Source organism: Rana temporaria, chromosome 13 (assembly GCF_905171775.1).
Source record: "Rana temporaria chromosome 13, aRanTem1.1, whole genome shotgun sequence".
Lineage (NCBI taxonomy): Eukaryota > Metazoa > Chordata > Amphibia > Anura > Ranidae > Rana > Rana temporaria.
Window position 1 is genome coordinate 78,961,813 of NC_053501.1, and position 23,279 is coordinate 78,985,091.

General features: G+C 42.8%; 1 protein-coding gene across 4 annotated transcripts in view; it reads left to right on the top strand.

Annotated features, from left to right (window-relative positions):
• The window catches only part of KATNBL1 (katanin regulatory subunit B1 like 1), a 43,987-nt gene that overhangs the window by 15,603 nt on the left and 5,105 nt on the right, over nucleotides 1-23,279 (top strand). For 3 of the 4 annotated variants that reach the window (XM_040333358.1, XM_040333361.1, XM_040333360.1), the window contains exons 3-7: nucleotides 2,102-2,142; nucleotides 11,498-11,735; nucleotides 12,696-12,826; nucleotides 15,367-15,417; nucleotides 21,785-21,874. In XM_040333358.1, the coding sequence (XP_040189292.1) occupies nucleotides 2,102-2,142; nucleotides 11,498-11,735; nucleotides 12,696-12,826; nucleotides 15,367-15,417; nucleotides 21,785-21,874 (551 nt within the window). The remainder of the gene's footprint in view (nucleotides 1-2,101; nucleotides 2,143-11,497; nucleotides 11,736-12,695; nucleotides 12,827-15,366; nucleotides 15,418-21,784; nucleotides 21,875-23,279) is intronic. The other variant, XM_040333359.1, reaches the window with a different exon arrangement.

The window sequence follows — 23,279 nt, forward strand, 5'->3', positions numbered from 1 at the left end:
GAAGGGATAAGCTTGCTGCAGACTCTTTAGCATCTTCTAAACTTCCATGTGTGTTGGATCTAGCAATATTGTTGCTCTGTACCTGTAAAATTATATTGTATCTGAAAATAATCTAAAATACATGCATATACCAATAAAATATCACTGACACCACTTGTGAAAACAGAATCAAAATAATCCATTAGTATCGTGTGTTATCACTCGTGAAAACAGAATCAACATTTTGTGACCACAGGGAACACCAAAAGGAGACTTAAATTTATATTCTCTTTCGGTCCAATGATGATCTGGCAAAAGATTTCTGCAATTTCAATATACAGCAATTTCTTTAATATACCCACTTAGAATCTCCACAATATGACAGGCATGTCAAAATGGTAGGCAGTGCCACTAGTTTCCATGTCATTTCTCAAAGGCCTGAAAATGACAAGACGGCACAGATTCAATGGCAAGACAGCCCCCACCCCCAAATGACCCATAACTGCCGATAAATAGGTGCAACTTATGTAGGATTTGTTTCCTGTCTGTGTATCACCTGTGTATAGTCCCTTCACAGGGTGTATGTGGATTTAAAACCACTTTAACCACATTCTGCCCAGCCTGATGTAGGCTCTTTACCATGTGAACAGCTGTGTCCAATCACAGCATTACTAAGTGCCGGTTATCAGCTGTGTCCAATCACAGCATTACTAAGTGCCGGTTATCAGCTGTGTCCAATCACAGCATTACTAAGTGCCGGTTATCAGCTGTGTCCAATCACAGCATTACTGGGTGCCGGTTATCGACATTCATTTATTCATGCTGACAGGGCTCGTGAGCGCCTCTCCTTTCATTTGGGTACAGTGTTACATGACCGCATAATTGTCATTCAAAGTGCAACGGCACTGAAAATTGGCCTGGGCAGTGTTGATGCAGTAAAACGGCTGCATGGAAAATGCCCCCCCTTTTTTTTTTTTTTTTTACCTGAAATGCATATTCATGAAGTTTTGTTGCATGAAAAAGGATGAGTATAAAAATGCCCTATAAGCAATCCAAAAACAAAGTACTTGGATAAAAACTGCAAAACATAATATTCAGGCACAGGCTGTGAATGGTGCTGGTCACAGTTTAACACTTTTCTGACATAAGTGTGTAGTATTTTCTATTAAACAGGTGCAGTGCTCTCCAGGCTCCTGCGGTAAAAAAAAATATTAAACGCACATTTTTTCAAAAGTGCATTTTTTTTTTTTTTTTTTTTTTTTTCAAAATCTAATGTTGCAATTTACCAGGATTTTGGGGGCTGCATTTGTTTTCTATTCAGGCCTTTTTCAACTGGCGATCTGCAAATAATGCACTCCCTGTGTACACTTATTCCCCACTGAATATAAAGAAAGCCATGGTTTTCACCCTAGGCTAGACTTCAAACATGTCATCTTTGATTGCGTAGCGGGCGTGGTGATTTGTAGTTTATTCAAGATAAGAATGATTTTGCTGTCTTTTAAGCTTACAGGAAATGACAAGGAAAAGTAATTTTCTGGCAATGTGAGCAGGCATTTTCTGTACTTAAAGCGGAGTTCCAGTCGTTTTTGCATTATGTCAGCAGCTACAAAAAGATTAGTTGCTGACTTTTAATAAACGCACTCTCCTGTCCCACGATCCAGCTGCCCGAACCATGATTCCCTCGCCATTGCAAGTGTTGGCACCCAGCTGTGATTGTGGCTTTACAGCCGGGTGTGCAAGTCGCGCTGCACTGTCTCAATGGCGAGGCAATCTTCTGGGACCTGTAATGTGTCCCAGAAAATGGGAGGGAGGGGCAGAGGAGAGTTGCCTAGGTGGCCCGAGTAAGAGAGGGTACCTGCTCCCCCTCAACAAAATTACATGCCAAATGTGGCATAGAAGGGGTTGAGGATACTTAAAGCGGACCTACGTTTTAATGAAAATTGTCTTGGCCTGAAAAAAAAACTAATATAGTCACCACAGTTGAGGATTGATTAGTGTCAATGTCAATAAACTTGTGTTTGGGTTTAGATGTGTTTTTAACCTTTTTTTCTAAGCATGTTTGGACAAACTTTCAGACTTATTTAAGTTGCCAGCTACATTAAATGTGCTTTACATTTTACAGGACCGTCTTTCACAAGGACAAGGAGAGTCTTTGGAAGACAGGTAAGTGTAAAATGTTAACCATCTATTTTATTGGGGAGGAAATTTAAATTCTGTGTGCTAATACAGAATTTTACTGTCACTTCCACTGCTTTAAAAAAAAGAAAAACACGTTTATTTTAGCAAACCTTTTAAGGTGCTTGTTTACATTTCTGTGCAATGCCACGCATTGTGTTTTTAAAGTAGCCCATTGAAACTATTGCGGTGCCAACTTCCCCTGACAAGTTGAAAAGCAGATTTTTTTAGCTGTCAGCTGTAAACTCTTCAATTAATGACCCAGTCCATTCCTTCGCAACCAGTTTGATAGTGTTTTTAAAGGGGACAGATTAAAAAAAATGCAACACTTGCATTTCTTGTGCGACCCTGTTTAAGTTTATTAAGCACAAAACGCAATCGGCTGCAGGACAAAAAAAGTCTCTGGCCCTTTCCAAAAACATAGATGTGAATGCATAGGTGTGAATGTAGGGTACATTTTTTTTTTTTTTTTTTTTTTTTTTTTTTTTTTTTAATGGATAGGACTAAGTTTTAGGAGTGCAGAGTCTGCTTTGTGCTCCTAATGACACTTCTGATCTGTTGCAATTGATAGAAAGCAGGCTGTCCTTATTGTGGCAACAAAGTGACTTTCTAGGCAGAGTTGCCCATTGTTTACTAAGGCATCTCCTGGAATCGGAGCTGAATTTTAAGGCAGGATAGAAAAGCAAAGTATAAGTGTACAATACTGCCTAGATTTGACATTTCCAAGAGGTAGTGCTGGAGTTGCGATAGACACAGATTTTCATAGTTCATCAAAATACAGTCTTCACTTGAGTCCAAGTGGCTTGTATTCAGCACCTTTCCACAAAGGCAAGGACCCTCCAGGAAAGGCAATTCACCCTTATTGAGAAATCCATCCAAAAGATCAACGAGAATGGCAAATTAAGGGCCAGATTCACAGAGCAGATACGACGGCGTATCTACTGATACGCCGTCGTATCTGTTCTATCTATGCGACTGATTCATAGAATCAGTTACGCATAGATGGCCATAAGATCCGACAGGTGTAATTGTTTTACACTGTCGGATCTTAAGATGCAATACCGCGGCCGCCGCTGGGGGGAGTTTGCGTCGTAAACCAGCGTCGGGTATGCAAATTAGGAGTTACGGCGATCCACGACGGTTTTTCGCGTTCGCTACGTCGCTGCTAGTCTAGTTTCCCATGGCAAAGTTAGTCGTTTTTTTGGTGCCTTAACTTTACACAGCAATTGTATTGCTGTATAAAGTATGGCCGTTGTTCCCGCGTCGAAATTTAAAAAATAACGTCGTTTGCCTAAGCCGTCCGGGAATACGGAATTACGATACGCGCGTCGCCGTTCAAAAAAATGACGTCACTTCGCGCAAAGCACGGCGGGAGTTCGGAAACGGAGCATGCACGGTAGGTCCCGCGCGGGAGCCCGCCTAATTTAAATGGCACACACCCATTTGAATTGGCCCGCCTTGCGCCGGAGGCCGCTGGCGTAGGTTTTCATCACAAGTGCTTGGTGAATCAGGCACTTGCGATAAAAAATTGCGGCGGTGTAACGTATCTAGGATATGTTACGCCGCTGCGATTCTACGTGAATCTGGCCCTAAGTCTTTAACTGGTTACAATAAGCAGGGCAAAAGACAGCCAACATGTTCCAACAACACGATCCCCTCTCATTGGGACTGGAGAAAGAATTTCACAACACACACAAAAATGGTGGTAAAGAATTGCTACCAAAAATACACATGTATAAAAGTAAAATAAAACCAATAATAATGTCCTTTTAAAGAGAAAAAAAATACATGGTCTCAGAACCGGAGTTCAATACTTTACAAAATGGAAATAAAGAGCCACTTTTTACACTAAAAGCCACAGATTAAACTGTTTGAAAACACAAGTGATTCCTTGAGAAATCAAAAATAAGACATTCTCAAAGATGAACCCACTAAGTTCAGTGAGAAAAAGGGCATCCCCTGAACAGCCCTAATGCCGCGGAAACGCAACCGTTTTTTTTCCGACGCAATTCCGCTCAAGCCGTTTTGCATACACAGACGCACCAAATTCCGACCATCAAAAATGCGGTGACATACAACACTACGACGAGCCTAGAGAAATGAAGTTCAATGCTTCTGAGCATGCGTGGGTTTTCTCTTTCGTTTATTGATGGACACAGCAACTTAAATCTTGACCTTAAAGTTATATCGCCGCTTTCAGGAGAGGACTAGGCAGAACATGTTAAAACAGCAAAACTACACAGTACCGCCCAGGGGGCGTCCTACTGGCTATAACCCCTCACACTGCATCCTGCAGCTGTTTTTTTCTGTCTAGTGTAGAAGGACCTGGCTCCCGGTTGGGACCATTGGTCCTGGAATTTTTTTCATTTTTTTTTTCTTTGATTCCTGTGATCTATCAACAGCTGGGCTGGGTGACAGGCTGGATAATATAGATCCTGGTAGTCTTCCCCAGCCCGACCATCGAGCGTGAGCAGGTCCTAGCTACGCGCTGGGTCGGCCACGACATGCCCTGTCTGACCAGGGGTGGCTGGCGAGCTATATCCTCCAGGGCACACGTCTGACCGGGCTACTGCTCTCTGAGTCAGTGTGCTGTGGCCGACAGCCACTCCTTACTGCTCAGGTGATGGGTCTGTCTGCGGAATGCGTCCAGCAGTCCCCACAGGAGAGGGGTAAGTATAGTCCCACCTGTCTCGGCAGGATGGAGCAGCTGAGCATTCCCTGGGAGGTCGATTAGGGGGCCTCTTTCCCTCCTCCCCTTCTCTCCCTGTTTTTCCCTCCTCCCCAGGCTTGGGCTGCTGTGTGTCTGACCGGGTGGTGCTCTGAGTCCAGACTGGGGGCTGCGCATTGGGGTCTGCTCGTCTCTCCCCTAAATTCTTGGGTGCTGTGGGGTCTTCACATGCGCGGAGGGTCAGCGTGGTCATCTTTCTGTATTCACAGCAGGAAAGTCCGGCCATTTTCTAGTATCTCTGCTGGTTTTTTCCTCTAGTGCTGGGCTATATTCTAGAATGGCACGGAGAACACCTCGTGACTGGGAGAGCGGATGGAAGCACAGTACCTGGGTCAGGGTGGTGAGTCCTATGGGGGGAGGAGCTAGGAGGGTGGACTTTTGGTGTGGCTTGACTTCGGTCCCTAACAGGTGTTAGCTCTGATTCAGACTCTGGCCTTGCTGTGGCAACAGGCCCCTGTTCTGAATTTTCAGAGGATGTGGACCAGGACCACTTAAACAGTGAGGATGATTCTGTGTCTGGGTCAGCGCTTGTAGGAGCGCTTATTACAGCGGTGCGGGATAATGCGGGGCATCTACAGAGGTGTCAGTCCCTTTTGGGTCTTGCAAGCCGGCCCGCGTGGCTAAGGCTTTTCCCTACCTGGCCTATTTTAATAAGTTTATCTACAAAGGATGGGAACGCCCGCAGCGAGCCTTTTCAGTCCCAAAACACATGGTGGCACGTTACCCCTTTGATTAGTTTCCTGAGGAAATGGACATCTTCCCCGGTAACCACGATTCCAGTGGAGGGGACCCCTGCTTTTAAGGACCCTGACGATAGGGCCGAGGCGGTGGCCCGGTCCATGTTTACGGTGGTGGGGTCAGCATTGCGGCCAGTGTTGGCCATGCCCCTGGTGTCCCAGATGCTTACTGAATGGGCAAAATTATTGCACCGTGCGTTGGAAAAGCAACAGGCTTCCCCGGTCTGCGTGGAACTGGCAAACCAGTTGGTGCATGGCCTTAAGTATGTTTGAGATGCAGCCTTGGATACGGCCCCCTTGCTTTCTAGAGCCTCAGTGTCTGCTGTGGTGCTACGTCGCCTGATTTGGCTAAAATACTGGTCTGCGGACCAGGCATCTAAGAAGGCTCTGGCGGATTTGCCCTTCCAGGGAGAGAGGCTACTTGGAGCCTCGCTGGATGACATTAACAAAAATGTTACTGGGGGTAAGAGTACGTTGCTCCCACAATCCAGAAAAGGTAAGGAGCCTCGCCGTAGGCCAGGGCCCTCCTTTTCCGCTCGGAAGCATTTTTTTGTCCGCCCGGGGTGGCAGGTAAGCGTTCCCAGACCGACAAGGTGTCCACTGAGGGACAGAAGCGTCCCTGGTTTCACAAGCCAAACAAGCCTGCGAACAAACCTATGACAGCATGAAGGTCTGCCCCCTCCTGACTCTTGGGTGGGGGGTCGCCTTTGGGAGTTTGCAGTTCGGTGGACCTCCCTGCTTTTCGACCAGTGGGTTTGCAAAGTGGTTTCGTCGGGATACAAAAGTTTCTTTCTTGTCCGCCAAACAGGTTTTTTCCCTCAAACCTTCCTCTGGCTCGTCAGGAAGACTGGTTGGGGGCAGTGCAGGACCTGCTGCTGCGCGGGGTGATAGTGCCGGTACCGTCGCAGGTAAGGTTTTAGGGATTCTACTCCAATTTGTAGTCCCAAAGAATGAAGGAGTCTGTCCAATTCTTTGGTTTTCTGGCTTCCCTGGACATCAGGGACGCATACTTGCATGTCCCCATATGCGTCGGGCAGCGGGTTTTTGCGGTTGGGGACGAACACTACCTGTTTGTAGCTCTCCCTTTTGGTCTGGTGTCGGCACCAGGGGTTTTCACCAAGGTGCTCGCCCCCATTCTGGCTTTGCTGAGACAGCTAGGAATCGCTATAGTGGGCAACCTGGACGATCTTCTGAGAGCAGCTTCCGCCTCAGAATTAGGAGGATATGGCGATAGACAGTCAGACTCTTCAGAAGTTCGGTTGTGTTCTTAACTTCCAGAAGTCGGTGTTGGTACCGACAACTCCTGGAGTACCTGGGCTTGATTCTGGACGCCTCAGAGGCAAGAGTCTTTTTCCCTTTGGACAAGCTGCAGACTCTTCAGGCTGCGGTGAAGCTGTTGACGTCTCGCAAGTGGTCGTCGCTGCGCTTTTGCATGCGAGTCCTGGGTCTCATGGGAGACACTTTTGAGGTAGTACCATATGCTCAATTCCACACTTGAGTCTTGCAAAAAGGAGAGTGACAGACTGGAGGTTGATCTGTAGACCTGACACCAGCTGGACTACAACCTGGAGTTACTTCTCAGCTGTCCTTTGGAAGGATCGTCCGAAGAAGCAGACATTACACTCACGCTGTTTAGACTCACCACTGCTGTGGGGGAGTCCACACCTCATGGTAAGAGTACCCATCTTCTCCTTTCTGGTGGTGGCTTCACAAGTGTACAGTGTTGACAGTATCTGCATGACGTCAGGATCAATACCAGCTATAGACCCCCAGTGGATAAATTACTGACTGTCTATTATATTTTGCACATGAGATTAGAATTTTTCATGTTTTTCCATATTTTGCACTTTTTCTCTTTGAGTTTTGGATTGGAGATTGAGTTCTCATCTCACCTGTGTATTTGTTGCGTCAGACACTCACTTTTTTTGCATCACGACACTTAACCGTGTCTCGCACCACATGTTCAATTGTAATATTTAAGTTTTTGTTTATAATTTTTTCTTTTATTTATATTTTGCCATTTTTGACATTTGTATATCAATAGCGCTGCACTTGTTTTCCTTTTCACACTTTGTCACAAATTCATCTGTTTGTTGGTGCAGGCATCTTTTTTTTTTTTTTTTTTTTTTTTCCCCATCACATTTTTTTTATGGGCAGCACAGTATTGTACCCTTTCCATCATTCTTGCAAAAGGAGATCCTGTCCAAATGGGACAAATCTCTGTTGTCTCTGGATTGTCAGATTCGGATGAGCCGGCTAGTCAAGGGTTCCCTGATCTGGTGGCGGAGGTCTCCGGCCCTTCGGTCCAGGAAGTCGTACCTTCCTTTTTTTATTGGACGGTAGTCACGACGGACGCCAGCCTAACCAGTTGAGGTGGAGTTTGGGGCGTACAGTCGGCACAGGGTCGCTGATTGATAGGCGGATTCTTCCAGCGTCCAATGTGCTGAAACTTCAGTTGATCAGGCGGTGGCTCTCCACATGGTCACAGAGGCTGCAGGGACGCCCAGTCTGGATCCAGTCGGACAATGCCACATCGGTGGCATATGTCAACCATCAAGGAGTTCGGCTGCAGAATTGGAAGTCGGGCCTCGCAGGCTCGTCGGCCACCATTTCTCGGTGGATTAGACAGATTGTGATCCAGGCTTATGCCTTAAAAGGGTGGGCTCCTCCCTTTCCTGTCACGGCACATTTGACCAGGGAAATTGGTGCCTCCTGGGCTTTCCGACATCAAGCGTCCGTTTCCAAGATGTGTAAGGCGGCGACCTGATCGTCCGTTCAAACTTTCACAACATTTTACAAGGTTGATGTGCGTGCATCTGCGGATGCTTGCTTCGGCCACAAGGTTTTGCAGGCGGCTGTTTACGGTTGCAACTCCTCCGTTGAGATCTGGGTGTTATGGGTGGAGGTAGGTTGTTTTTTTTTTTTTTGCACTGCTTGGGGACGTCCATAAGGTCAAGATTTAAATTGTTGTGTCGTCCATGAACTTCAGAGAAAGGGGATTTTACAGTGAGTACAAAAATCCTAGAACATGTTCTCTTTCTAAGTCCATTGGAATTTCCACCAGAAAAAGTCAGATGGGTCATACGGCGCACACACGATCGCAATATTCGATGAAAAAGATGCCATCTGACTTTTTTCATCAGATATTTCGACCGTGTGTACGCAGTATTAGTCTCGCTACACACCCATAAACTCCATCAAAGTGTGTGTGTGTGTGTGTTTGTTTTTTGTTTGACCTTTTTAATGTGAAAAAACATCTGCGGATTAGATGCTCCCCAAACCCCCCTTTACTTACCCGACCCCTCGAAAGTCCTGCGCCGTGAACGCGCAGGCTTCTTGGCTGTCCCCCCAGCTCATTAGTTGGTTGAAAGCAGCGCAGCCATTGACTCGCGCTGCTGTCAATCGCATCCAATGATGCAGGGCTGAGTGATGGTCGGCGGCTATTATCTTGTGTACCAGGCATTGGTACTACCAAAACAATTCCCGCTCTGAGTTCTGCTTTAGAGTGTTGCCAGAGTGTCACACCAATGATCCCCAGGGAAATAAATGTTGATCAAAACTAAAGTCTCAACAGTAACTATTTCCATTCCCTATGCTTCCAGCATTTGTAAATGGATAGGAAGCTACTCTATTTACTTGCAATTACGTGTTGTAAAACAGAAGTATGGCCGAAGTTGTAACTCTAAAAAAGAAAAATCCTGTTCCTTTTAAAGCATGATAAACTGCATAGGCTTCTGCATTGTCATTTGTCCCATTCTATGCTGTTTAAATACTTGGTTGATCCTGCCTGTTTTTGAATCCCCTTAGATGTTCTCACCACAGTAATGGCTGTTGATCCATGGTCAGTGTATGTCATCCCGCTGTGTGGTCAGTCCCCCCCCCCCCTTCCTGCCTGTCGGCTCATTGGTCTTTGCTGTGAGAGCCGATCTCCCCTCTCTCCCCCTCCTGCTGCTATTCTGTGTGGCTGTAAAGTCACTGAGCATAATTACTGGTATCCCCTCTGTTACAGCAAGGGGTGTGTGTGTGTGTGTGTGTGTGTGTGTGTGTGTGTTTTTTCTCTATGAAGCTCAATGCCTTTTCACTGAGCCACTGTGCGATCGCATGGCTTCTCCAGGCTGATGTCACATCAGAGGGGAATCTCGGCCCCTCCTGCTGTAGTCCTTCGATTGGCAAAGGAGAGTGGTGGGAGGTCATGTGACTGCACATCGGCATTGTAAAATAAGGTATTTAGCTTTTATAATTTAAAAAACAAATGCACAGTATAGCTCGCATTAACAGAGGGGATTCAAGTAATTGTCTGACTTTACAACCACTTCAGGGTTGGGATCCACTCAGATGCCAGCCTGTCAACACACCGCTGAGAACCTGAGACAAATGCTCCCTCCCACTCCGCCGACTGGCACGCCAGTAATCACCGAAGGTGCATAGCAGAAAGCAGTGATTGACAACCCAAAGTGTGCATCACAATGCAGCTGCAATCAATAAACAATGAAAAATCACTTATGGCAGTTCAATAAGGTTCTAACAAAGTAAATGGTGTGATGTGCTGGGATTGGCGCATCATCACGGTTTCTCCCAGCTGTGTTCAGCCAAGGCTGCTGATGTAAATTTCTAAAGCCGCTCAGTGAACTGACCTTAATATGACTTTTTGTAGGAATGTAGCTGCCATGTTTGCCAGCTTGTTTACAATGTTCTCACATTGGTAATGACATTTGTTTTGCCAAATTTTAGTTCAGTGTTACTGGTTGAATTACTCTTTTCTGTTTCAACGTCACATTGTGATCTGGTGTATTTATCTGGTCAGTGATAAATCAGATTGCAGTGCATGTGTTTCTGGTATATTGTGTGTGGATGAATGTACTTCTACATTTGCCCCACGTATTTCTAGTGTAAGACTCTTTTGAACCTGCAGTGATTCCTCGGAAGGGAGTCCAGCAGCATCACATTATCCGTTTGATTTGGAAAATGTTGCATATCTCAGCTAAATTCCAGGATTGAACAATGATGCAGCTAAATGGCAGGTCTGTACAGTAATGCAACATTTTCATACTGTAGAAAAGCAGATATGAATGAAGTCTGGTGCCTTTTACTTGCCTTTCATACTGCTGTCCATTGGTTCAGGCCCTGCTGCTGCATCCTGACAATATTCACTAAACATACCTTATTATTCTGTTGGTTAATTACTCAGGCTATGAATAATGCGTTGTGATAAAGCAGAGAGATCGTGTTCCTTTATACTCAGAAAAAAAAACAGGATTTTCTCCAATGCGACAAAGTTTCAAAGAAGGTAATTTTATAGAATTCCCTTTGATTTCCTGAGACAAAGTCCATATGGTACCATCTTCCTATTTGCTATCTAAGGTTAGCTGTTAAGTCAGACAGGGCACCCATTCTTCCTCCATGGCAGTTCAACAACGCAGCTAGCAAAGAGACAGCTGCTTTGACAGATGGTACTTTTTTTTTCTAATTTCACAAACTTGCCTTTTGCCCCTTTTCCCGCATTCCTCATGAGATGTTTGTCTTCAACAAGTGATTGGAGATGGAGAAAAGTGGCATCTGTCGAAGCAGCTTTTATGCTAGCTGTATTGTCCGACAGCGGTGGAGGAGAGGTATTCTGACCTCACAGAGCTAGCCTTAGACAGCACATAGGAAGATGGTACAAAGTGCTACATATACTTTTGTCTCCAGAAAACAAACTCTCTCTCAAAAAAAAAAAAAAAAAATTGTAACCTTCTTTTTGCACAGGGAGAAACATGTGCGAAGTTAGTCCGTAAAAATACAGTGCAGAAGATTGAAACGGAGCAGGTGGATGTTATGAATGTATTGATCAGATCTATAGCATTTGTTTCCAATAACCAGGTTTGTGTTTTCCAAATAGCAATCGACAGCTTTATAAAGTGGTGGTTTTCAAGAGGAAATCCCTGGGCCCCGCCTATAGAAGAAAACAGCATCTGAAAGGTTTGGACTGTGACATGGCAAATAAGGAAAATGAGTTGGGAGGAAACCTGCAGGATAAGCTCCAAAACGACAGACACACCTTTGTATTGAACTCCAGTGACTCAGGCTCTACTCAGACCGAGGGAGCTTCTTCAAAGTATAGCAGCTTCTTCACAGAGGTATTACTTTCCTAACCGGCATATGTCGCGTTGTTTTATGAAGTACTTTTTTTTTTTTTTTTTTTTTGAAAGTGCGTCTTTGTACTAAAGCTAATTAACATTGTTACAAGGCAGTCTGTAATCCTGGTACAAGTTACTAAGGCCTAACCATGCATTTTTCTTCTGCATTTTTTTAATTTTAGTTTAGTTTTTTTTTTATTTTACCACTTCAATACAGGGCAACCCCCCCTCCTGCCCAGGCACTCTCGCATTTTAAACGACAATTGCACGGTCATGCGGCACTGTACCCAAACAAATAAAATTTGTATCACTTTGTTCCCACAAATGGAGCTTTCTTTTGGTGTTTGATCACCACTGGGTTTTTATTTATTACTAAACAAATTTTAAAATTTGTTTGTTATAAAATTTTATAACAAACGTTTTTCTCCTACACTGATGAGCTGCACTGATAAGGCAGCACTCATGGGCAATGTTGATGAGGCACTGATATGTGGCACTGGCAGGCATTACTGATGGGCACTGATTGGCATCCCTGGTGGTCATCCTCGGCAGCTGCGCTGATAATCGATGCAGACCGGAGAGGACAGGAAGGGGTTATAATATGCAAAGATTTCATTGCCCAGATCTGTAAAGTTTGCTGTGTAGGCATGTTATCAATTCGTACAGTGTTTTATTAGCATATGTCAAATCGCAAAGCTATTCAAGATGTATATAGCTGACTAACACCTTACATTTTTATTTCTTGGGAATAAGGGGGTAGTCTTGTGCTGCCATACAGTGTGGGCGGTCTCGGGCTGCAGGGCATAGAAATGCATTGGCTGAGACCTTAGGAGAACCTTTTCACCTCCAGATGTTTAGACTGAGGTTTCTTTTTTTTTCATACATATTGATTACTACATGAAATGTATGCGAGTTGCTTCTTTACCCTATTGTAAATTTATAGTTGTGTAACACTTTCAGGTCTTTTTGCAGGTCTCAAAGGATCATGAAGTAATGTCCCAGGTCCTGTTTAGCAGGAATCTCAGGCTAAATGTAGCGCTAACATTCTGGAAGAAGCACAGTGTAAATGAACTTGTTGCCTATTTAGTCAGGTATTTATTTTTGACTTGTGTTGATTTTGGTTACCGTACTTGTTTGGAGAAAATTAACGCCTTCTAAATTTATAATTTACTTTTGTGGAATGCCACCTTTGGCCTCAAACGTTTATATTATGTGTGTGTTTTTCTCCTTTTTCTAAATTCTCTTCTGGCCACGATGCTAGACTCACCTTATGTTGGTGTCTTCCCGGACCTATGGCTTCTCACAGAAATCTCCTCTACATGCACGCTTCTTCTTGAAACTACGTTACATGCAGCTGTTCAGTGCTGCGCACACATGCAGCACAACAGGAACACAAAGCCATACCTTCACCATGGCTCTTCCTCTACCCCAATGGTAAGCAGTTCCCAAGCTGTCAATTGCTACTGTGGAGGAGGAGGTTCTGTGTCCCTCTCACACCAACTATGTGTTCAGTGCTGTGAATGGCTAAATGTAACAAACCGGAGCGTGCACGTAGTGAAGACTCCTGGGTGACTCCAGATTTCCTGGCAGGCACAAGGGGCAAAAGCATAACGAGTCTGGCAGAGCAGCATGGTGAGTGTTTGAGAAGGTAGCTCAGAGGAGAAAAAAAGTGCATACAAGTTCTGTTGGCATCTCCTTTTTATCACAAAAAAATGTATTTGATATCACTTCAAATTGCAAGAATTGGTGCTGGCTCTCTCCACTTGTCTGTCAGGCTAAGTTTACACAATCTTTCTTGTTCAAGTGTGTGTGTGTGTATGTGTGTGTGTATATGTGTGTGTATGTATGTATGTATGTATATATGTATGTATGTATATATATATATATATATATATATATATATATATATATATATATATATATATATATATATATATATATATATATATATATATATATATATATATATATATCTATATATATATATATATATATAATCTATATATATATATATATATATATCTATATATCTATATATATATCTATATCTATATATATATATATCTTTTTTTTTTTTAATTATTGTGAATGTATCAAAGGTAGTCAATAATACAAATGCACTTAGTCCACCCCCTGCACAGGGGCTATGACTGGCAACATAGACCAACATAACGGGCACATCTAACTTAAGACACATACACACAGACTTCAAACAAACTTTTTTTTCTGTGAATTTTGGTTTGAAGGGTTTTGGCCATGAACATAGAAAGACTTTTTCAACAAACTTTCTCAAAATCATGTGGTTTTTCTGCTCTTTACCGCCACCCTTTGGTCAACTTATACTATTGTTGGTTGATTTTAACATTGGTTCTGAGCATGCGTGTTTGTACTTTGGACTAAAGTCCGATGGATTTCTGTACACACGATTAGGATTTTGCACTGTAGGAATGTTGCCGAAAAGTTTGTCCGTTTGCAGATCGAACACACGGTTGGATTTTTTTTGAAAACCTGGTCATTTTGAAGTTCGGTTTCAAAAAGTCTGTGTGTATGGGCCTTTAAACAGACTTGTGTAGTTTGGGGGAAAAAAACATAATTGCAAAAAAAAGCCAGGACATGTGCTGCGATGAGCTCTCGGTAGATAGACCTGACACCAATAGGTAGCTAAAGCGAGCTGAAAAACCCTTCACAGGAAAGAGCAGAAAGCAAGACAGGAGAGAGAGAGGTAACAGTAAGCAGAGGAGTAGGGTAGGAACCAGAGTCGCCGGAGAAGTCAATTAGTTGCCCCACGTTTGCCAAGGGAAGATCAGGGAAGGCGTGTGTCAACCACGGTTCCGAGATCTTCATGAATTTGGCGTGTGTGTTGTGAAGAATACTAGACCTTTGTTCATTAAGCATCATGGTCGTAAGGCTGAACCCAAAACCACTGCAAAAAAAGCAGGCATTTCATGAGCCTTTATTTTTTTGAAGCCCCCACAAACATGTCAAAATTGTGTGCATTGCCGTGCTCAGTGTTCACATGGTCCCATTGGTGCATCAGAAATGACCAGACATGCAGTTTGCCAGGCTTTACTGCTCCCCCAAATGTTTCCATAGATGTCAGGGTAAACATGCGGCAAACCGGTCACAAATGCCCCTTTACAGCATGTGTGAGATGCATTTAGAAACCATTACTAGGCAAGAATACAAACCAACACAGAGGCGCCTAGCAAGCTTTGAAAGCAACACAAAAAACCTATTAAACACGCCATTAAGTCATAATGCATTAGGTGTGTTAACGGGCGCTCAAATTTCTTTGCATATATAAATGAGCCCTTAAAGTGTACATTCACCATTTACAAAAAATCTGTAAGGTGACCTTACAATGGACCATGTAACGGAATCTGTCTAACCCTCCCTGTCGGCGCTGTGAAGGGAGTCACGAGGATTTCAAATCTCCAGGTCGTGTGGAGCGGCTTTCAAATAACAGACTGAACGGGATGGGGGTCCAATGTAAGGTCGCGGTCGCCTTACAGATTTTTTAGCAGTGTAAATAGAAGTTCATTACGGTGGGGGCGGCCTTTCTATCGTAACTTAGAGTTTTATGAGGGACACAGTCGTGCCGATAAATACTTTACCCCCTTTATTTCTACAGGATGCAGGATTTAGGAGTGATGGCAGATTGTCTTCCAGTTCTTACAAACAGGTAACTTTCAATTGTAACTTGGATTACTGTGTACTGGCTTTTTTTTATTTTTTCTTCTCACGCTTAAAGTGTGGCTAAATGCAATTTTTGTTTTCGTTTTGGATAGTGGAGAGGGATATGAACCTGTCAGGCTTTATTGCTGTTTCCTCTTGGGATGATTCACTTTGTCTTGTTAACCATTATCCGTGAAAGTAAAATTCCTCCGTTTTTGGTTTGACATTAGCATTTTGTCAATAGAGGGGAAGCCTTCCAATGGGGACACTAGTTCTGTTAACACACTGGTATTTCCTGGGCTATACTCTCGGTTCCTATTTTGGCTATGGGACAGGAAATAAGGGGAAATATCCCCAATGGAACAGATGGAATTGCTGCTGGCTCTTTCTCTGGCCCCACAGGAAGCAGTTTCCCAGGGGGCACTGGTGCATGCTCGCTCCTGAGCCCTGTTGCATCCACTGGCAGACAACAGTATCCTACCCTGCCCCTATCCTCATCACTGGCTTTAATTGATGGCACAGGGAGCCAATAGCTCTCAGTGCCCCAGCAAACCCAGTGAGACCTGGAAGTAAGGGCATAGAGCTGCACAGCACTGGATCGAATGAGGGCTCAGGTAAGAGGGGGGGGGGGGGGTCAAAATCGTTGCCTATTTTTTACTTTTTTATTTTATTTTATTTTTTAATGTAAGGAATTCATTAAGGTACAAACAAATGTTTAGGCTTTAAAGCACTTTTCAAATTTTACTGCACCTGTGATTGTGTTTTTGATAGTAAAGTTTAATTGAAAGATAGAATTGTATAATTTTTTTGAGAACATAAATTGTATATGTATGTGTGTGTATATATATATATGTATGTGTGTATGTGTGTATGTGTGTATGTGTGTATGTGTGTATGTGTGTATGTATATATATATATATATATATATATATATATATATAATTTTTTTTTAAGAAACTACTAACCTAGCTGGTCCAATGTACGCATGAAAATATGCCCATGGGCCTGTTGTGGAAGCTGACAATCAGTATAGTAGTTGTCACGGTCCAACTGCTGGCTGGACAACATGACTGCTCCTCTCCACAGATCTCCACAATCCTAACACAATCTACCCTAGCAAGCAAGATAAATCTGGGCCCAGGGAAATTCATTGGCTCCAGCAGCACTTTCTCCCCTCTTTGGGGACCAGCCTGGCTATATACCAGGTGATTCGTACGATCATCCCTCTAAATAACTAATCACACCAACCGATCTGGACCAGCAGTCTGTTTTATGCTTTTGACTACATGATCAGAATGACCTTTACATGACAGTTTGTTTAGCTAGAAATGTGTGACTCTTCGTTATACCCCTGAAGAAAGAGAGACATCTCTCAGAAACGTCGGGACAATTTAGAGAACCACACCATACAATGCAAAACTACAATTCTGTATCTATGTGTACAAATAGTCTGTGTATACCCCTGATCATGTTGATTTTTTTTTTTTAATTCCTCTTCTTGATTTTTTCTAATAAATATTATATAAAGTTAAACTTTTTTCTACATACAATTTATCACAAGTGCCTTAAAAGTCCAGTTAGGGGTTCTAGTTCTCCTTTTTTGTTTTTGACTTGTCACTACTACAGGGATAGCCACAATCTTCCAGATCCTGTCCCCTCTGCACAGTAGCCAAAGGGGTTCGCTCATTTGGTATTGCTGCCATTCAGACAAAACTCCTTAGAAGATGTTCTCTAATTGGACAAGGTGGTGACCTCACTGGGGAGATGAGGGTAGAGAAGTAATTGGAAATGCAAAATTCTGGATTTGTCACTGGCATGTATGGTGAGGGTGTAAACTTCAACAGGGACACTAATGTCAACTTCCTAAGAAGGGATTTCCTCTGATGGGACAGACAGGAAACAAAAACTGACAGTTTTCCTAACCAATTCCTTTTGCTTGTCTAAAGCAAAGTTTTTGGCTTTACAGACATGTTGAGGTGAAAAGCCATTTACACTAGAATTTGAAAGTATGTAACCAGTGCGGAGCTAACTACACATGCTGACCTCATTCTAAAGTGCCACGTTTAAGGTCTACTGTGCCTTTGACTGCAATACTTTGAGTCTGTTACCTAGCACAATCATGCAGCCAGGAAAGTCCTAAGTTCCCATGTGCAAGCATAATCTGATCACTTTAAAACGCATCTCTTATCTGGTTGCTACAGAAATACATGAAATGCATACACTCCTAGAACAGGATGCACTGTGTCAGTGGGTTGCTTATCTGAAAGTACATGTGCAATGAAATGAGCAACTTGCAGTACTAACCAGTATTGACAGTTTGGAGAGGAATTTGTAATTTTGTTGAGCAGGTACAAGTTTGGGCAAGTGAGGAAGTAGGTTGAGATGGGTCAGATCAGGCTGCAGAGCCAAGTAACTCAGTCACAGTATTTCTTTAGTCACTGGCCTGGAACAAGTATGCAATCAGGAATTATGACTTGGCGTATGCTGTGTGCTTGTTACTAGGTAAGTGGCTTAAAAAAAAAAAAAATAATTCAGCCAGAGGCAGCGAGGTATTAGAGATTTACTCTATTCAACATGGCCCTATTTAGGCAGAATTAAACTACCAATTTAGCAAGTTCCCAGAACTGGGGATGGGTTTAGTTCCGCTTTATCTTCTGCCCAAAACGGTTAAAGGGAAAACTATTTTTTTCCCCTAAATAGCTTCCTTTACCTTAGTGCAGTCCTCCTTCACTTACCTGATCCTTCTATTTTGCTTTTAAATGTCCTTATTTTTTCTGAGAAATGCTCACTTCCTGTTCTTCTGTCTGTAACTACACACAGTAATGCAAGGCTTTCTCCCTGGTGTGGAGAAAGCCTCTTGAGGGGGCGAGTAGGAGTGTCAGGATGCCCACTAACACACAGCTCCTTTCTCTATCTGCAAAGGTAGAGTGTCCTGACCCTCCTTATCGCCCCCTCCCCCCTCAAGAGGTTTTCTCCACACCAGGTAGAAAGCCTCGCATTACTGTGTGGAGTTAGACAGAAGAACAGGAAGTGAGGATTTCTCAGAAGAAATAAGGACATTTAAAAGCAAAATCGAAGGATGAGGTAAAGGAGGACTGCACTAAGGTAAAAAAAGCTTTTTAGGGGGAAAAACAATCTTTATAGCCCCTTTAACTTTAAAGCATACTGTGAATTGTCACATTTGCTGCATTCTTAACCAAACTGTCAAACCCTTTTTTATAAAAAAAAAATTTTTATTTTTTTTTGTAAGTCAAGACATGTACCACAACATTAAAATGGTGTATATAACGGCACAAATCAATATATCTGAAGTAACCACATATAATAAAAATGATAGTATGCATACCTAATACCCCTATTGCTTCACGTATCCCTGGCCAGAGATCAGATAAAGCAAGACACCATAACTTCCCAAGGATGAAATGGGACACTGCCGGGGAATAGATGGGATAAGATCCTCGTCAAACCATCTTCTAATGGGAGGCATTCCACACGATTGGCGGACAGTTAATACTGTACCTATCTACACGAAGGGCAGCAAGGTAGAAGCTGGCAATTACAGGCCAGTTACAAGACATTGCTTGTACTCAAGTTAATGAATCACTCCTGAAAAGGAGGATCATTGTTCCCTGAAAAACGCCTTGCTGTACCCAAGGCAGCATTGCTTTACTAAGGGCAGATCGTGTCATACCAATCTGATTTGAATTTTTTTTACTATAACACCAATGTTTTGAACAAGGGTGGTGCTGTGGACATTGCATATCTTGATTTCAGCATGACATTTGATAGTTGTATGGTCCCAACTAGGATATCCAAGATGAATAGGCAGGCCTCTCCTTCACGGTCCACATTTGATAATAATGCCTCAAATTGACTAGTTTTTGTATTAGAACTTTCAATTTAATCTGTTTGGTAACGGAGAGGTATCACCAGAAAAACAAAAATTATATAATGACCTTCCTTATCGAAAAAAAAAAAAATGTACGTACGGTTATCACTTTAGTTTCATTTTTTTTAACTCGTCTGCACCGTAATCTCACGAGATTACAGGCAGCCCACCCACTTTTACACAGACCTCGGCTGTTTTCAGAGGAAACACTTCTCTGTTCTCCCTCCTGAGAACTGAAGTTCTCAGTTTATTAACCAGTTCCCGACCCCCGCATGTACATATACGTCCACAATATGGCACGTACAGGCACATGGGCGTACACGTACGTCCTCGCCTATTAGCGGGTGGGGGGTCCGATCGGGACCCCCCCCCGCTACATGCGGAGGTCGGGTCCGCTCGGGGAGCGATCCGGGACCACGGCGCGGCTATTTGTTGCGATCGCTCCCCGGAGCTGAAGAACTGGGAGAGCCGTATGTAAACACGGCTTCCCCGTCCTTCACTATGGCGGCGCATCGATCGCGTCATTCCCTTTATAGGGAAGACACGATCGATGACGTCATTCCTACAGCCACACCCCCCCTACAGTTGTAAACACATACTAGGTGCACCCTAACTCCTACAGCGCCACCTGTGGTTAACTCCCAAACTGCAACTGTCATTTTCACAATAAAGAATGCAATTTAAATGCATTTTTTGCTGTGAAAATGACAATGGTCCCAAAAATGTGTCAAAATTGTCCAAAGTGTCCGCCATAATGTCGCAGTCACGAAAAAAATTGCTGATCGCCGCCGCCAAAAATGCAATAAAACTATCCCCTATTTTGTAAACACTATAAATTTTGCGCAAACCAATCGATAAACGCTTATTGCGATTTTTTTTTTTACTAAAAATAGGTAGAATACGTATCGGCCTAAACTGAGGAAAAAAAATGTTTTTATATATGTTTTTGGGGGATATTTATTACAGTAAAAAATATTGCATTTTTTTCCAAATTGTCGCTCTATTTTTGTTTATAGCGCAAAAACTAAAAACCGCAGATGTGATCAAATACCACCAAAAGAAATAAAGAAAAACCAAAAGGTTGACGCTGCGCTAAATTAAATATTGAAATATAAATGTAAATAGCTGCTAGCACTAAATTGTGTACAACAACTTGGTAACATAAAAAAGAAAAAAGCAGTGCAGCGCTAATGAGTGATAATGTGCTCATAAAAATTAATAATAAACAAAAAAGTCATTCCGGGATAAACTGAAAATTTAGCCAGAAAAAAACTTTAGATTTGCAGATGGATATATGAAGAAAAAAGTCTTGAAAAGCCACGAAACAAAGTTCATATGACTCTATCCAGTAATTCTCCTTGTGAAAGAAAAGTGGATTGTGCAGACAATGTGAAAGACTCCTGATTGATGTGAGGTAAGCTGTCACCAATACACCCGTGAAGAAGGATAAGATTGCCTGCTTACCAGATGAAAAGACTGTTTTGCATCAGTCTAATAGGGCCTGTGGGAAGTCTGGTCTCCCAATACCTTAGCCGTCAAGATAACTGCGGTATAGCTCAGCATACAATCCGAAGAGTCATAAACCAAAAAAAAGAAGAAGGACCTCTCATAGCGTATAACGTTTGAAAATAGAAGAGGGTTTAATAAAAAGTTGCACTTACAATTAGGCAATGTAAATACAGCATGGATAGCAAATCGTCTCCGATCTCTTGTTCCGATGCTTCTCGCTACTCGGTCAGGAAAACACAACCGGCGTTCAGGACGGAACGCGATGACGTCACGGCACCCTACGATCGTTTCGTCGCTAATGGACTTCAACGGGGGAGTAAGCCGGATGTTGACGTCAGCGCGCTAAGTGTTTAAATACCCACGGGTTCCATCTTTGATACTGGAAAACTCGGGGAGAGTCCTCATAGTGACTGAGGGCAAAATAATTAAGTAGCGAGAAATGGAAAGGTAATCTAATCATGTTGTACATGCCGTATCAGATTAGAATAACAATATATATTAGTACAGAACGCGGGGGTGTTTAATAACTGGTAGCGGAGCATCGAATAATGAAAATAAGATCGGAGGTTATTTTTTTTCTGGCTAAATTTTCAGTTTATCCCGGAATGACTTTTTTGTTTATTAATTTTTATGACCACCAAAAGAAAGCTCTATTTGTGTGGAAAAAAGGACGCCAATTTTGTTTGGGAGCCACGTCGCACGACCGCGCAATTGTCTGTTAAAGCGACGCAGTCCCGAACTGTAAAAACACCTTGGGTCTTTAGGCTGCATATTGGTCCGGGGCTTAACTGGTTAAACTGGCTGCAGAGGAGATACATTTTTTTCCTGAGAACTGAACTGAGAAAAGTCTTCTCGGTTTAATAAACGGACACCCTAAATGTGTGTGTGTGTGTGTGTGTGTGTGTGTGTGTGTGTGTGTGTGTTTTTTTTTTTTTTTTATTCCAATATTTTTCTAACCATTTTTATTTTTTTGTAGTTTACAGGAAGACAAGGCTTCAATTTCAGTTGGTTGTTGTGTTGACCTGTTACCGTTGGTAAAGTCTCTACTTAAGAGCAAATTTGAAGAGTAAGTGGCCTACATATTCCAAAATATTTAAATTGACATTGATCTTGGAACGAAAAATGTAATGTATTGCGGCTTACTAATCCTTGGATGTGGTGGCTGTGTTAGTTTTTAATTTTCAGGCCCCCTCCCCCCTCTGTGTTCACCTGGTGATTGGCCAGAAATGCATCACCTTTGTTAGACTGCCCCCACTCTGGATGAAGGAGCAATAGCTCTTCCTCTAAATTTGTGAGTTGATTGGAACAAGCTTGTCACAAGTCGGAACTCAAATACGTGACTCAAGGTATTAAACCTATAGACAGGCAAGTTATTTTTTAAGGACTCTTCTCACTGTAGTATATTCTCGGTTGCACAAATGGTGCCAACACCTAAATTATCTGAACTCTGTTTAATGTAACTTAAAGTGTTTAAAGTCAATATGTGACTTTACATGTTTGCCATGCAGATATGCAGCCATTAACGAGTAAGTAAGTGTAAAATGAAAAGGCTAAATACTATTTCTGACATCGCAACGGTGCGGTCACGTGATCGCCCTGTGCTGGCCAGCCTCGATCTACGAAGAGAAGCAGTAGGGGACCAAGATTCCCCTTTAACGTCAGCTGGCCAGCAGACTAGCATCACGACCCCCTCCTGCTTCTCTCCATAGATCGAGGCCGGCCAGCACAGGGGGAATTGCGTCACCGTAAAGCTGCAGTGTCAAACAATATTTAGCCTTTTTCATTTCTAACACTTTCGTTAATGGCAGTATACCTGCATTACATACATTATGTGCTGCATTATGTCGCTGACTAGAGGCAAGACTGGCGGGGAGGAAAGCAATCTCATGCTTACAGGGAGATAACTTTGAAAGTATTGAATACAATTTTTAATATGTACATTGGGGTAAAAAAAATGTCTGTTACTCATTTAGTCCAAATTGGGACATGGTGTTCAGTGTTAATATCCAGAATTATTTTTAGTTGCAAAGCTTGTGATGCCTTTCTACTTGTGAACATTTAGATAAACTTCTAGAAAACTATTTGTAAACCTTATGTTGATCAGCCATATTTGGCAGATTGTTTTGGGCCACTGAACCTGTTTCAAATGCCCTGCAATGGTCTCTAAATCGAAGTGGTTGAATAGTGTGACTTTCTTGGAAAAGAGAGGGACATACCCACTACATACACAGATTGCTAGTTTACAAACCATAAAATAATGCTCCATCCTTGAAAGATTTTTGTTCATGGGGAGAAAACGTGCACTTTAATGTTCTCTTTGCGATGGAAAAAGAAAAGGAGGGCGCACCGACCTAGTGCATTACCAAATTTAAGGGTTTTATTAAAAGTAGATAAAAGCAATCGTACTATTTACACACTCTGCTGTGTGTGTGTATGTGTGTGTGTGTGTGTGTGTATGTATGTATGTATGT